General features: G+C 38.9%; 1 protein-coding gene across 1 annotated transcript in view; it reads left to right on the forward strand.

Annotated features, from left to right (window-relative positions):
• The window catches only part of LOC101856039, a 21,583-nt gene extending 10,199 nt beyond the window's left edge, over positions 1-11,384 (forward strand). Inside the window, exons 3-7 of the mRNA XM_005103637.2 lie at positions 753-861; positions 4,736-4,854; positions 7,044-7,158; positions 7,886-8,010; positions 10,977-11,384. Coding sequence (XP_005103694.1) covers positions 753-861; positions 4,736-4,854; positions 7,044-7,158; positions 7,886-8,010; positions 10,977-10,981 — 473 coding nt within the window. The 3' untranslated portion in view covers positions 10,982-11,384. The remainder of the gene's footprint in view (positions 1-752; positions 862-4,735; positions 4,855-7,043; positions 7,159-7,885; positions 8,011-10,976) is intronic.
• The last annotated feature ends 3,314 nt before the right edge of the window (positions 11,385-14,698 follow it).

The following is a 14,698-nucleotide window of genomic DNA, read 5'->3' on the forward strand; positions in this document are numbered from 1 at the left end:
CCCCTACACCCTCACATGCCCCACCCAGCCATTTACGAGCCGCGGTTGCCAGCAAAAGCCCAGCCGGTCGGTAGTTGTCCGAGTAATGAACTCCATGATTAATTCCAAGGATTCCCGGTAATACTCGCGGACAGCGCATAAACAGATGGCGTCATCCGGCGGATATATGCACCCCATGAAAATGCCGCGCCATGTCGTTAATGTGACGTCATCGTCCATATTCTGCGAGTCTCCATCCATGGACCGCGGGAAAAGCTGTGGATCTTCAAATAAAATCAGCCAATCCGGTCCAAAAATAGATCAATCAGACTATCGAGAGACAATAATTCTAGGGAATCAGAAGGGGGGCGAGTTCACGCAACGCTGAGCAAAAGTACAAGGTTTTGTGACTAAAAATAGAGCCAAGAGAGTCGAATGCTGTAAACCGGGTATTTTTCACGCTCGACTTGAATTCGCGATTTTTGTTATTTTTTAAGGAATACTCCGAATTCATGTCGTTTGCAGCATGTTAGCAGAGGGTCACTGCATTGCAACATATGACATTAGGAGACTCGTCACAGATTCAAAACGTTTGCGGAAAACGAAGAAGGGATAATGAGAAAGACAAGGGAGGGGGATAAAAGAGCAAGACATAATGAGAGAGAGAGAGAGAGAGAGAGAGAGAGAGAGAGAGAGAGAGAGAGAGAGAGAGAGAGAGAGAGAGAGAGATGGCAGTTGAAGAGGTTTTGTTACAACACTCTTTTTTGTGACAGTGGCCGACATTGCAGAACTGTGTGCAGAGGAAAAGCAACTCTTTTGGTCGTGTGGGTCCGTGTTGAAAGATGCGATGATGCACCGCAAAGACGTCGCCTTGATGTGCAGGTACGAGGTTAGGAGGGTGGACACAATATGTGAGGTAGCGTGGTGAAATAAGGCGCCCATCAAAATAGTGAAATCAAAGAAGCCAGTGACAATTTTTCCCCATTTTTTTGTTTTGGCTCGCCACCTTTTATTTCCATTAAATACACATTTCTGTGTGAATTTTACTGAAAAACCTAGATTAAAGGCACACAAAAAAATGTACATTTTCAGTTTCCAAAGACTCTCAGACTATGGAAATTACCAAACGTTGGCAGCCATTTTCTCGTTAACTTTACATCTGAATCTAAGGCAACCCTGACCTGCTTCAGAAGCAAATATTTTGACTTCTATTCAACATAGATTGGTATTTTCTTCCCCAAAAGGAAGACAAAAGAACAGGCTTTATGATGATACCGATAACCCTATATGCCTAAAAATTGGCCAGGGCCTGATTCTGCCACGTTGTGACACACATTGAACGATTGTACCTTAGAATTACAAAGTTTTATCGGCTCAGTACCTAGTTTTGAGAAATTTGACAATTGAAATTTTGAGTTTCACAACATGTCATGATTTTTTATTATTTTTAAATGCAGTTCTTGGTATATCTTCATAATCCGAATAATCGTACAATCTAGGTGCAGCTTAAGAGAACTTTGGGGTTTCTAACCATTTGGTCTCAGTAACTCAAAACGGCCAAAAAATGCCAGATAGAACTTTGTAATTTAAAGGAAGCGGGTCTGGACACTCGTAAACCTGTGAAAAATGTTGATGAGTAGACCACTCACTAAAACGGTAAAGATACAAAACGGAGCAGAACTTTCCTGAACAAGTGCTCAGTGAGTAACGTTTATCGACGATATTGACGACATGCAACTTCTTTTTAGACGTGAGGATTCGACTCAGAGGAATATAGCTACAAACAGCATAAATACAACGCATCGGATACAGTCTTTAACATAATATCAATAAATGATATTGATGACATACTACAACAGGCATAATTTTTTTAAAAACGTTAAAAGAAATAAAATAGGCATTACTCCAAATACAAAAAAAGAAACAACTGTAGTATTTTTATTTCTAATCATCTCTCACAAAATTTGTACTATAATGTTGCAATTCGGAACATATATAATTAATTTAAAAGGACTTTGTTTGACATAAAATTCGCTGAAGAAACTTATTCTTGAAAACGGAAACGCCTTATGTTAAAAACAACAACAACAAAAAAGCAAAAAAGCACCAATTTAAAAGATCTTGTAAGGAAATACATGAAATGATTGGGGGTTTTTCCCTTCCCTTTTATTTCTAAAATCTAATCTTTCCATCCCAGTAATCTTTAAACAATATTTCTTTTCTCCGGCAGAGTTAAAAAATCTTTTTTTAAATTATGGAATTTCGGGAACCAATGGTCTATATGTCCTCCTTTGGACTCGACACATTTTAACGCGTTGTTCTTAATGTTCAGTGGTGGCCAAACACAAGGATCCATTCAACCATGAGTACCCAAAGCCACACAAACTGTACACCTTACAGTACGGAGCTGTTTCTATAGGAAATTGGGGGGGGGGGGTGAGGTTGCCGAAATAGACAACATTTGTGAAGTTGATATAACCGGAAAGGTGAATATGGGCTTTGCCAAGGAACGAAATGCCATAGAGGAAATGCTCACGCTTTTCAAGGCGATCGAGGCGAATCATGAACACATTGCTATCCTCTGATAGCTTCGCGAACGGGAAAATGGTTCAGTCCTAGATGAAGATCTGCCTTGAGAATGAAGACCTTTGAGGTGTAAGAAAGTCATTGCTGCAGCCATCGTCTACGGACAGACGTCTCATGGGTTTCATCTTCCGAATTCTGCACCCTGGTGACGCTTAAAGGGGTGCGAAAGGTGCGTGTTTGACCTGAAGTGGTCGTTTTGTCGGCGAATTTTTAGTTCTGGTTCTCTACAAGTCCTAACTGATGGATCATTTCCACTATTGACGCCAAAGAAGGCCTTAGGGGCACTTAAACAATATTTCCGTACCTTGTGAGAAACTTACTTAATCAATTGGTGGTGAGGAAATGCTAACTACAAAAGGCTCTCTCTTCCCTTTACTTAACCATGATCTCAGCAAGAAAAGGAAACTTGAGAAAAACTAACTGCAAACTTCTGATGACCGGTTAGACTACTGTTGTTGCAATATGGTGCTATTGGTTGTTGTTTTTTCAGAGGTAGGCCTAATGCGAACTAGTGCGTCATGCTACAAAAATGGGGACATTGCTGAAAATAGGTCGTTTTTTTACGCGCTGTGTAGAGCAAAACTATTTAGTGGATGTACTTTTACTTTACTTTACTTTTATCCGAAGCTTATATCCTTTTGGGTGTTGCAGGAAGAAAGAGACGTCTCTCTGCCACTGGCCGGAGAGCTTGGGTCTGGGGTATGCCGTGGGTTGTTAATATTTCCCTGACTCAATATATATCCAGGTCTTTCTCAGTCGCCCTCTAGTCCTGTTTACATCAAATTTTTAGATGTAGGCACATAAAATGAATACCAGACAAATTCCTTTTGACTTCCAAATACCGATTACAAATTTGAAACGCAAAACCTCAGTGTGGAGGAAAATAGTATTTAAAAAGTTGTACAGTAGTTGTTGTTTTTTATCACCCTGTATATCCGTTTCGGGGTTACTATTAACTGAGCGGGAAATAAGCTTATTTTCCCTGGGAAGACTTGACAGAACAGTACTATGTTCACTTATAAAATGATAGCTCGGATAAAGAGAACACTGTGGCCTTGACAATTTCTACCAGAGGCATTGGATGTCGGTGGTAAAGCTGAACTCAGGCATGGGTTTCAAAACTATCGTAATTCGAGTTACGATATTTTTGCTCTAAAAGATGTGTTAAATTGTTTTCTTATAAGCATCTTATCTCAAAAGTGCGTACTATAAGCGTAACAAACAAAAGTCATACCCTAATGAAAATGTATTGTTTAATTGTGGCGAAATCGGTAAGAACAAAAGCATCGTACTTGACTTACGATATTTTAGAAACCATTGAAAGTCTGTTTTTATATAAAAGTATAGTAACTCCAATTTACGATAGTTTTGTTGCCACGGACGTGCATCGACATAGAAAGATATATATTGTATTATCGTATCTCTGGGTACTTTAGATTGACATATGTCCTTCTTGGCAACAAAACTATCGTAATTTGCTATACGAAATACTATGAAATTAATGAAGGAAGTTTCATAACCATCGTAACTCGATTTACGATGGTTCTTTTGCCAAAAAATCATTGACATAAATTCGTAACTAAGGTACCGTTCAAACTGAAAGATACACAATTTCGAAACAGGCATAAATAAATCCGGTGTGTTTTTCAACCTGTAATATTGAAAAATCACATCCCCAAATCATCTGTGCGATGAGTAAATCAGTTTTCTGCTTCTACCGAAAAGAAGGGTTTTTATGACACATCAGTATTGATCTCCAGTCCCGAAATGAACTTCTAATTTTTGTATTCTTTGTGAGGTCGTGTGAAATGTCCATTCAAAGAAATACAGATACAAGGCCAAAAACTTCCCTCGTCGCTTTATATTTCAATATATAAACTTATAGTCCTTTCTAAGACACTATTTAACGTGTTCTGGATCTATATTTTCTTGTATTCTGTTGTTTTTGCCGCTGCTTATGTTCTGCCATTCCTACTTCTCTTCCCCTCTTTTACTAGATCGAGCTCAGTATGTCCTTTGTGGCATAGTTCTCCTTTTTTACCTACCAAATATGTTCAGAGCAAAAAGGATCAAGCCTATTTTAAAAGAAAGAAAATTCTGGTTGATAAAATTTTAACATAACACCATAAACTGTGGTCTTTAATCTCACTATTTATGCTTTTACCACAAGGGGGTTTGCCTCATACTTGGACTGTGTGAACGATATCAACATCGTCTGTCCAGATTACGCGGATGCCAGTGGGCTTGATTCCACTCTTAACTACATGAAAGGAGTTCTGGACTTTGAATGTAAGTATCAATCAAGTAAGATTATAACATTGGCCAGCTGCTCTGGTGTTCTAAACCCAACATTTTGTATTTTTCATAGCAGTTTTTAAATCTATGGTTGTTGTTGTCTGTGCTCAATAAATAGCTCTGCGAAATTCGAATTCTAAATTATGTTGAAAAAAAAAGAGAAGGTAATATAAAGCAGGTACACACTTATAAGAAATATATGTTCGTTTTTTTCTCTGTTGAAAAATATTTGCTTTCTGCGCTTAGAATTAGAACTTTTGAACAGCCTGCCCATGGTAGCTAAAAGTATACATGTACCAATAGAGGTTTGGGCCGCTGTGATTCTGAACGTAATGCTGTGTCATCCAGCATTTTCCTAATGCTAGATAATATCTCTTTTTACCTTATCATAATTTCCCTTTCATTGTTTCTCTCTCTGTGTGGTAACTCTCGGGCTTAACCTAAAGGTTTGTCTACTGTGGGTGGGTGGCGGGTGCTTTGGTGTGGTTTGCTCCTTCTTTCCTTTCAAACATCGATCGCCTTTATCTTTCCCCCTTCTTTCTTGTGTTTGAGTTTGTTACTCTCTTGTAGCACCCCTAATCATCAGCATTTATACGACCTTATTGTGTCGCAAGTACCGTAAAACACTTAGTAAAAATGATACAAATGGGTAGTCAACTGTAAGCTCTTCATACCCACAGTGTAAGTAATTCTGACATTCAAATAATATTTATTTTCCTACATTAAAGTAATACACATGGAGCCATAATCTTCTCTCAGTAGTTTACGTAGGCAAGATGTCCCTTTACATTAATAGGGTTCTAACCTCATACTTAGCTGAAACCGAGGTACGTGATACACATTACTGACTAAGATGCCTTATACACTGTGTCAAAGACGCGACACAATCTGACTTGTATTTCTTTTCTTTTTTAAAAATAGTTTTTAGCAAATTCTTTTTGTAATCTCATTAGCCTTGGTGAAAAGATCAAACAAGTCCAACAGTTTGAATATCTAGGATATTTAATAACATCTTATGCCAAATGTTCCACAGAAATGGAACAGATAATTGCAATGACAAAGGTTAGTTTAGTTTCAGTAAAATGAGCCAAATTCTGAAAAATAGAAACATCTCAATGACCACTAAAATGAAAGTTTTGAAATGCTATGTATGGCCAACCCTTCTATAGGGCTGTGAATGTTTGAAATAACTAAAGACAGTGAAAATAAAATAGAAGCATCAGAAATGTGTGTGTGTTTTTAGGAGACTGCTGAGAATATCGTGGAAGGAAAAGAAATCAAATGAGGTAATGCTTCATGAAGCCCACAATCAGGAAACGACCAAATCAGTTTTTTGGAACACCTGAACAGACATAAAGGTCTTTAACATCTAGCCCTCACTGGCAAAACCGAAGCCAAACGAGGCAAGGGTAGGCTCAGAGCAACCTACTTAGGAAACCTAAACAAATTATGTGTAATGGGGAAAGATCTGGGAAACGTAGTTTTTTAAAAGAGCATCCGAGAAAAGGAATGAATGGAGAACCATGATCGCCGATATTTGTCTCAGATCTGGCACTGGATGAATGAATAAATTAGTTTGACGCTTAACAAACAAAGTGTGAAAACATTTTAGTTTTAGGCACAAAAGCGGGAATCAATCTTTGAATCTTATCGTCTCAAAGCTATGCGCCGTGGAGTAAGAACCCTGTCATTCTAAGGGCACTAAGGGTTTCTTCCACTTAAGGTCTGGATGATAGAAGTACATCACTCAGGTAGCTGCTGAGGCACCTGTACTTCCCAACTCATAGCAACTAATGGTATCCTAAATGTTTGTATAATACAGTGTAGGGTGGTACTTATATGACCTTATTATGTTGCATGCGCCGTAAAACGCTTACTTAATTATAGAGTTGTTACACTTTCTATTGGTAGGTAGTTTGTGATGGTTCTCTGTGTGTGTGTGTGTGTGTGTGTGTGTGTGTGTGTGTGTGTGTGTGTGAGTGTGTGTGTGTGTGTGTGTGTGTGTGAGAAAGAGAGAGAGAGTGAGAGAGAGAGAGGGAGGGAGGGAGAGAGAGAGCAGAGAGAGAGAGAGAGAGAGAGAGAGAGAGAGAGAGAGAGAGAGAGAGGGGGGGGAGGGAGATAACTTAAATTCGGACTCTTTAAAACATATTATTATTATTATTATGTGTATCTTTTCCATTTAGGCCCAGGAACTCGGAGGAGTGAGGGGTGCTCACCAAAGCTCGTATCACGGCTTATGGTACGCTGCCAAAACGTTGCCCAAATTAACAGGGGTGGATCTATCTCTGGAGGTTGCAGGTGAGAATGACGTCGTTACTTTCCCATTGAAAAACGATACTTTAAAGGTTAAGTTGTAACTTTACATTTTCACTTTCGTACATATACATGGACATATGTAGGTCAACGGTTATAGGTCAAACTTACGATAAAATATGAGTTTTAAAGCCAGTGAAAACGCGGAGCGTCAATTACTTTTTACAGTGTAATAAGACAGGAAACACGGTCTTCTTGACAAGATTACGAACGACATGGATTCTTATTCAAGTAATTGAACATCAGAAAGTTAAAACAGTTTTCTTTTTCTTCTTTCTTACTTTTCCAAACCGAACTGACCAGTAAGTAAAGCCCAATGGGTTAAGCAGTTATTTGCATTTTCAAATATAAAGCGGGAAACATTTATTTCGCGCTCCAGCTTAGTGATAAAAGGTGTTTTTTAAAAGTCTGCACTGTCTTAAATATTTTAATAGGTTTACTGACTTAGAATGTCAACATGTCTATGGATTGTTCGACGCCTTATTATGCTTAAGTTATAGTGCGGTCACAATTTCAAGTTGCAACTTATCCTCAAATATCTCTTTAACGAGTGAAACAGTACCGCCTATACTTTGTACATCAGTTTGTATGAATTCGTCTTAACTTACTCATATTTTTTCCACAATAAAGTAGGTTAGATAAAAAAAAAAAAACTTTCTTCATAAAAATATATTAGCTATTGAGTTCACTTTACTTGCTCTTCCTTTTCCAGGAAACTTGGTGCCTACCAAACCTGCTTATCCGAAGCTGCCGAAGTTTGTGAGGACAGCCCAGCCCTCGACAGTGCAGGCCTGCTGTCGAGTATAGAGGCTGCCGAGGCAGCTATTGTTACTCAATGTGAGTCCTTGGTGGTAAAGCGGGTTTCAGGCTTATCCTGTGGCTCTCGGTTTTGCAGTAAATAATATGCATAATGGCAGCCGTTAAAACTGTACAAAATGTCCTCGACATTATACCACTTCAGCGCACAGTGATTCGATTGCTTAAGATCAACATTACTGAGGTTTGTTTTTGGTCTATTTTGTCTTAATCTTTCCGGTTTGTTTGTTCGTTTGTTTTGGATTTTTTTTTTTTAAGTTCTGTTGTGGAATCATTTGCTTGCTTGTCTGTTTATTGTTTGCTGTTGTTGTTTTGTTTTGTTTACATCTATTTGGGTTGGGCTGGGATCAAATCCGTTATTCATTAAAATAATTAGACTTTACCTACCATAAGACAAGGGATGTGGCTATACATGGTTTTTCACTTTCACCAAAGCCGTTACTCATTTGGTCCGTAATTAGTGCGGAACATTTGCCCAGGGGGGCTGCACCAGGTAATTGCTTTTGTGTCGACATCCATTTGATAAGTATATTATTATTCTGCTTAGTGCGATTTGATAATGGACACATGACTAGTTGAATAAGTGTACAAACAACCTAAATGATTGTTAACATGGTTGTAGAAATACTAGTTGGAGAAATAAATAATTGTTGAGGACGTAGAGCTTACTTTTGAGTGAAGACTATACATGTTCTTCTTCATCATCATCATCATCATCATCATCATCATCATCATCATCATCATCATCATCATCATCATCATCATCACTACTAAATTATGATTTATTGGTTAAGATTGTTCTCACTTGATTTTTGATCAAGGCCTTATCTACATTATATGCCCAGATTTATGTTATTTAGGACAGTACCAACTAAAAACTGTTACCCTTTTCACGACTTTTTGGAATTACAGTATTTATCAATGGCCAAAAAATTGCCATTAGTATGTAGCGACAAAAAACCCGTGCTTAAACGATGGCCAAATCTTTCGCAAGAATGTCTTTTCCCCAAGGAGCGTTTTCATATCGACGATAAGCATGTTGATCTAATGTCGGCCAGCACACAAGATTGGTCTTCACACAGTCCTAGTGGTTAGGCTAGCAGACCGGCCACTGTGAGATCCAGGGTTGGAATTCCATCAGGGGCCCGAAGTTGTGTCTTTAGGAAAGGCACTTAACACGAATATTTCTCACTTCACTCAGGTGGAAATGGGTACCCAGGTTATAGACAGCAAAATACATAAATAAATAAATAAAAAATTGTACAACTTGTTTTGTAAATATCTTACTCTATACTGAAGTTTTGCTTTTCAGATTTGAACATAATATTTGGAAGCCAAAGGGAATTTGTCAAATATTCATTTTAGATAAGTCCATTAAATGGATTTGCTCTATTGGCGCATTAAAAAACAACATTTTCAACCTTGCCTCCATTTTCGTGGCATGACGCACCAGTCTGCATTAGGCCTACAACTAAAAGTTGCAACAGTCTCACCATATTGCAAGCTAGAGCAGTCTAACAAGTCAACAGTAGTCTACAGATATTATTTTTCCCAAGTTCAGTTTGCCTGCTGAGATCATGGTTAGGTTTGTAAAGAGCAGGGAGTTGTTTGTATTGAACATTACACCTCAACAAACTTACCATCTTTGACATTTCGTAAGTTCTGTGCACGGCATGGAGAGACTGGTTAGGTAAGACCTTTTGTGTCTTGAGTAGAGAAGTTCCGTCAGTTTGGATCTATATATATATATATATATATAGCGAATCAGAAATAACAATTTCCTTAAAAATGACCACTTCAGGTGGAACACGTACCATGCACATTCATGTAAACGTCACCAAGATGCAGATTTCAGCAGTCGAGTCCCATGAGACGTCTATCCGTAGACGATCTGCAGCTATGGCTTTCCTACACCTCAACAGTCTGCATTCTCAGGGCAGCTCTCAATTTATTTACGACAGTACCATATTCATCTTCACTGGGCCAAGGTGACATGGATCCAAGCATGGCATGGTTCCTCGATTGTCTTGAAAAGCGGGATCATTTCCTCGATGATATTTGGTTTATTGCAAAGCCCATTTTTACCCTTTGGGATTTGTTGACTCCAAAATTGCTGTCTATTGGGCACCCCACCCCCTATTGTCTCCAGAAGCCACTTCATACTGAATATCTAAAGCGTATGTGGCTTTAAACATTCATGGTTTAGCAAGTCATTGTGTTTGGGCGTCATTGAACATTTCGAACGACGCGTTAGAAATGGGTCGTGTCCAAAGGAGGGATCGTAGAGCACTGATTCTAGGAATTCCAGAATGAAATCGTTAGTAATTAAACTTTGTGAAAGAAATTAAATATTATTTAAATGCTACAGGGATAGAAAATTAAATGTCAAAGAGAAAATAAAGATAAAAGTCAAACAATCTTTCCACGACTTCCTTTACACAATTTTTTCTAAATGGGGAACTTTGCGTTTTTGGGTGCTTTTTTCTTTAAGCCATTTCCATTTTCAAAATATGTTTCTTCTTCGTGGATTTTATGTCAAACAAATTCCATTTAACTGAATGTTGTCTGTTCCTAATTACAGTGTTCTAGAACAATTTTGTGCAAGATATTCATTAAAAAGTTGTACAGTTGGGTTTTTTTTGGGATCACCCTGTATCTTGTCAGTTTGTAAGTTTTTGAGCGCATATATTGCGCAGCTTGCACTGTATGCTTCCCAGGAGGACCAGAATGTTTTTGAGGACTCTCGGGTTTGCCTGGGTAACAATTGTAAATCGCATAGATCATGCTGTGGAGCATAGATAAGCGCTGATTAAATGCCACTATTGTTGTTACTTCTTTGATCGGTTGGTAATCGTTGGTATTCAAGTACATGTATGGATGGATACGCCCCTTTAGTTCAGTTGCTGTCATGCAGACCTACGATTGTTAATTTGTAGAATTCAGCATGGCAGCGACCTCAAAAGTAACTGTGCCTTGTCTTTCCCCAGGTTAATTCATCGTGACGGAATAGCCATAAGTGGGTCACATCACTTCTACAAAATGAGGCATGTACGGGTGCTGCTTTCAGATGTTTTTACCAAAACTTTGGCTTGTGCACAGCCAGGAAACACCACTACGATTTTACAGCAGATTAATATTGTTCATGAGGTGTATATAACAAACCTTCCTGTTAGAGGCAAATGCAACTTCAAGATCATACATTGTTGAGTGATTAAAAAAGACGATTGTGCATGTTAATAGTTTATATTCCCCTCGGCATAATATAAGTTGTCTTTCGAATAATAATATACGTTTCATTCTTTCATGTTTCAGTCACTCTCTTGTCTATCAATGTTAAACAAAAGCCATTTGTGTTTTGTCAAACGACCAATGAATAAATCCTTTGATCATTCGTATATTGATGTTTTTGTCTTACTCTCTTAAGATTTAGTTTTCCAACATACGCATCGTGTTGTGGGCCATAAATGGACAATAAATGTGTCTCAATTCGTTGACAAAGAAGAAAAACTTGTGAAACATCGAATTTCGAATCTGACAAGCTTGATTGGGGATATTGCTTTGTCTCTGCTTAATTCCTTTAGCCCCTCGCTCTTTGCCCAGGTCTTGAATTAAGATCTTTGTTTTCGAAAAAAAAATGCATTATAACAATTAGAGAAAACTAAAACATTACCCCCCTTTGTGTCCCCTGAAACGGAACCACTCAAAAAACCCATGCTGCAAGAGAATGTTTTCAATTCTTGCCTTGGTTAGATTTGTCAATTGCTAACCCAACGTTAGACTCCGATTTTATAATAACACACACACAGTGTTGCAGGAAGCGACATACACTTCGAAAGTAACCTTCTCTATCTCACACTGTGTTCAGCAAATGGACTGGTTTTCAAGTACATGAATGGATGGGTACACCCCTTTAGTTCAGTTGGTGTCATGCAGCCTACGATTCAGTTAACCGTGGTCCGAACCCTAAAATGCAGCATTTTTAACTTGGACAGTTTAGGACGAAATGCAGTATTTTAACCTGGACTGTGAAAGGAATTTTAAAATGATCTCAGCCCATTTCACTCTGTCAAATTGGGGGATACACCTTACATTTATGAGTATCACTTCTCAAAAGATTTTCACCAGATTAAAGAGGCGTTTAACACATAATATAGTAGGTCCACAACTACAAAAAAATACATATTGTCCCAAATACTGAGGACCATCTTCAGTGGCGTTCTATCAAGGTGAAAGTGTTGAGCTGTGAAGTCCCTCTGGACACTATCAAGGTTACTTGGAAGGCAGGGCTCTTGGTCTCCTTCTATTTCTAGACAAATGGTTGATAGGTTTTTGGCATTGTTTTTGTGAGTATTTTACGGCACTCGCAACTGCATAAGGTCATATGAACGCAGGGGGCACATTCATCTTTTTCAGTTTGGTAGGAAATTTGAATTTTGCCCGTGAGGAGGCCGAAATTTACTCTTACCGATTTCGAATCACCAAGAGATCTTTAACGTGCACAACTTGCACACGAAGCCTCCGATATTTTGTGCCCTTATCCGAGAAGGCTAGGTGTTAGATCTTACATGTCATAAGACTAGGGGTGTGGCTGAAAGTCAGAAGTAAAAATGTGCCAGCGAATAGCAGTAGAAAAGCTGCAGAAAAAGTCTGGAGCCCAGAGGAGGGGACAAAAGAGGTGAAGGGGTGGGGGCAGAAAGTAGAGACGAAAGCAGACGACAGATCAGCGTTCAGGTAAGGATGTGAAAGGAGAACAGTTTAGAGCAGAACATTTTCGGTCGCAATCTGGATTCGAGCCCAGGACTATTGCATGAGAGAAAAACACCTTAACCCCAAGACCACGATAGCCCCCCCCCTCCCCCCCAACAGATCTGTAATGTGCGCAACTTGTACATGGGAGCTCCGAAATTTTTGCCCTTATCCGAAAAGGCTGTGTGATACCCTAAGATCAGGGATGTGGCTGAAAGACAGAAATAAGAAGGAGCCAAGGAGCAGCCGTCGAACGGCTGTAGAAAGAAACAGGAGCTCATAGGAGAGGGCAAAAGGGGGGGGGGAGGGGGCAGGGGGCAGAAAGTGGAGACAAGAGCAGACGTTAGTAAATGGTTAGAGAGCAGGAAAGAGGGTCAAAAGAGACAATTTTGGAGAAAATATTTTCAGTCGCTGAAAGCTTTCGAACCCAGGAGGCGAACACCTTGCCTCAGGACCACGAGAGACCCCCCCTCCCCCCCCCCCCCCCCCCCCACACACACATATTATATAATATGTATGAAAAGATAACCTTGGTAGCAAAGTGTCGTTGTGTGACAACGTGTGTGCAGCTTGAAGTTCTGACTGAAAACTACAGGAGTAATTTGCAAAGCCAAAACGATCTGTTCTTTTTATTGGGCAATTTGCTATGTTTTGACAATTGCTTAATAGTGTGTTTTTACAGATTTAGAAAGGGATCAAGTAGATTAGTTGCTAGAGAAAACCTACAATACGCCAAATCCACATTTAGAAATCCTTTCTCAGGAAACGGTTAATGTAAAAAATCTCAAGAAATTGTAACTGTGGTATTATTTTGCACGTTCGTGCTTTCTTTCTAGGCTTTGTCAGCTCACAGGAAGAAGTTGCCCTCTAACAACGATTTCCACTCCGTTTGTCGTCTGTTCTCCGTATCTAGTTTGTACTCATCCCTCTTAGATGTCATCTTGCCACCTATTTTCTGGTCTTCTTATTGATCGCTCTCTTGTTCTTGGTCTCCATTCAGCACATCTTTATTTTCCATTATCCTGCATTCTAACGATGTGATCAGCCCATTTCCATTTTTGTCCGAATATGAATTTGGGGACAGCTGTTACACATTTTGTGTGTGCTATTTAAATATTTCAAACAGCCAAGAAATATCGTTCTACTATTCATTATCCGCTTTGTTGAAAAAAAAACGGCAGGGGAAAAAGGGACAGGAGAGGGGGTGGGTGAGAGGGGGGACGTCAGTAGTCTGTGTGGGTATTTCAAAATATCCAATCACTTCCACTTATGGGCTATCTAGTGAGGCAGGTATCATTTTTGCCAACGATAATTTGACGTCCGGAAGCCACCTATATCTTCTTCCTCTTGCAGCTGCAGCTTGTTTTCTGATCGTACACTTATTTATTGTAATATTTCTCTGTCTCAAAACAAAGTTCGTCAATGGATTGTGCAATGTGTGTTGATTTTTAGCTTGCTCTTTCCCGTCATTTTTATTTAATTTCTCAATTTTTCCGTTGATTGTCATCTCTTTTGCAGCACTCTTTTTCTGCTACGTATGTGTGTATGTGTGTATGTATGTGTGTATGTGTGTATGTATGTGTGTATGTATGTGTGTATGTGTGTATGTATGTGTGTATGTATGTATGTATGTATGTATGTATGTATGTATGTATGTATGTATGTATGTGTGTATGTATGTATGTGTGTATGTATGTATGTGTGTATGTATGTATGTGTGTATGTGTGTATGTGTGTATGTTTGTGTGTATGTATGTGGGTAAGTGTACATGTCTATATGTGTGCATATATGTATGCTATTTTTGTAGTATTAGTAGTATAGGGTTTTACGGCGCTCGCAACTGCATAAGGTCATATGAGCGCAAGTATAAGATAATATGTATGTATGTATGTATGTGTGTATGTGTGTGTATGTATGTATGTATGTATGTTTGTATGCATGCATGTGTGTATGCGTGCGGGC

Source organism: Aplysia californica, unplaced genomic scaffold (assembly GCF_000002075.1).
Source record: "Aplysia californica isolate F4 #8 unplaced genomic scaffold, AplCal3.0 scaffold00383, whole genome shotgun sequence".
Classification (NCBI taxonomy): Eukaryota; Metazoa; Mollusca; class Gastropoda; order Aplysiida; family Aplysiidae; genus Aplysia; species Aplysia californica.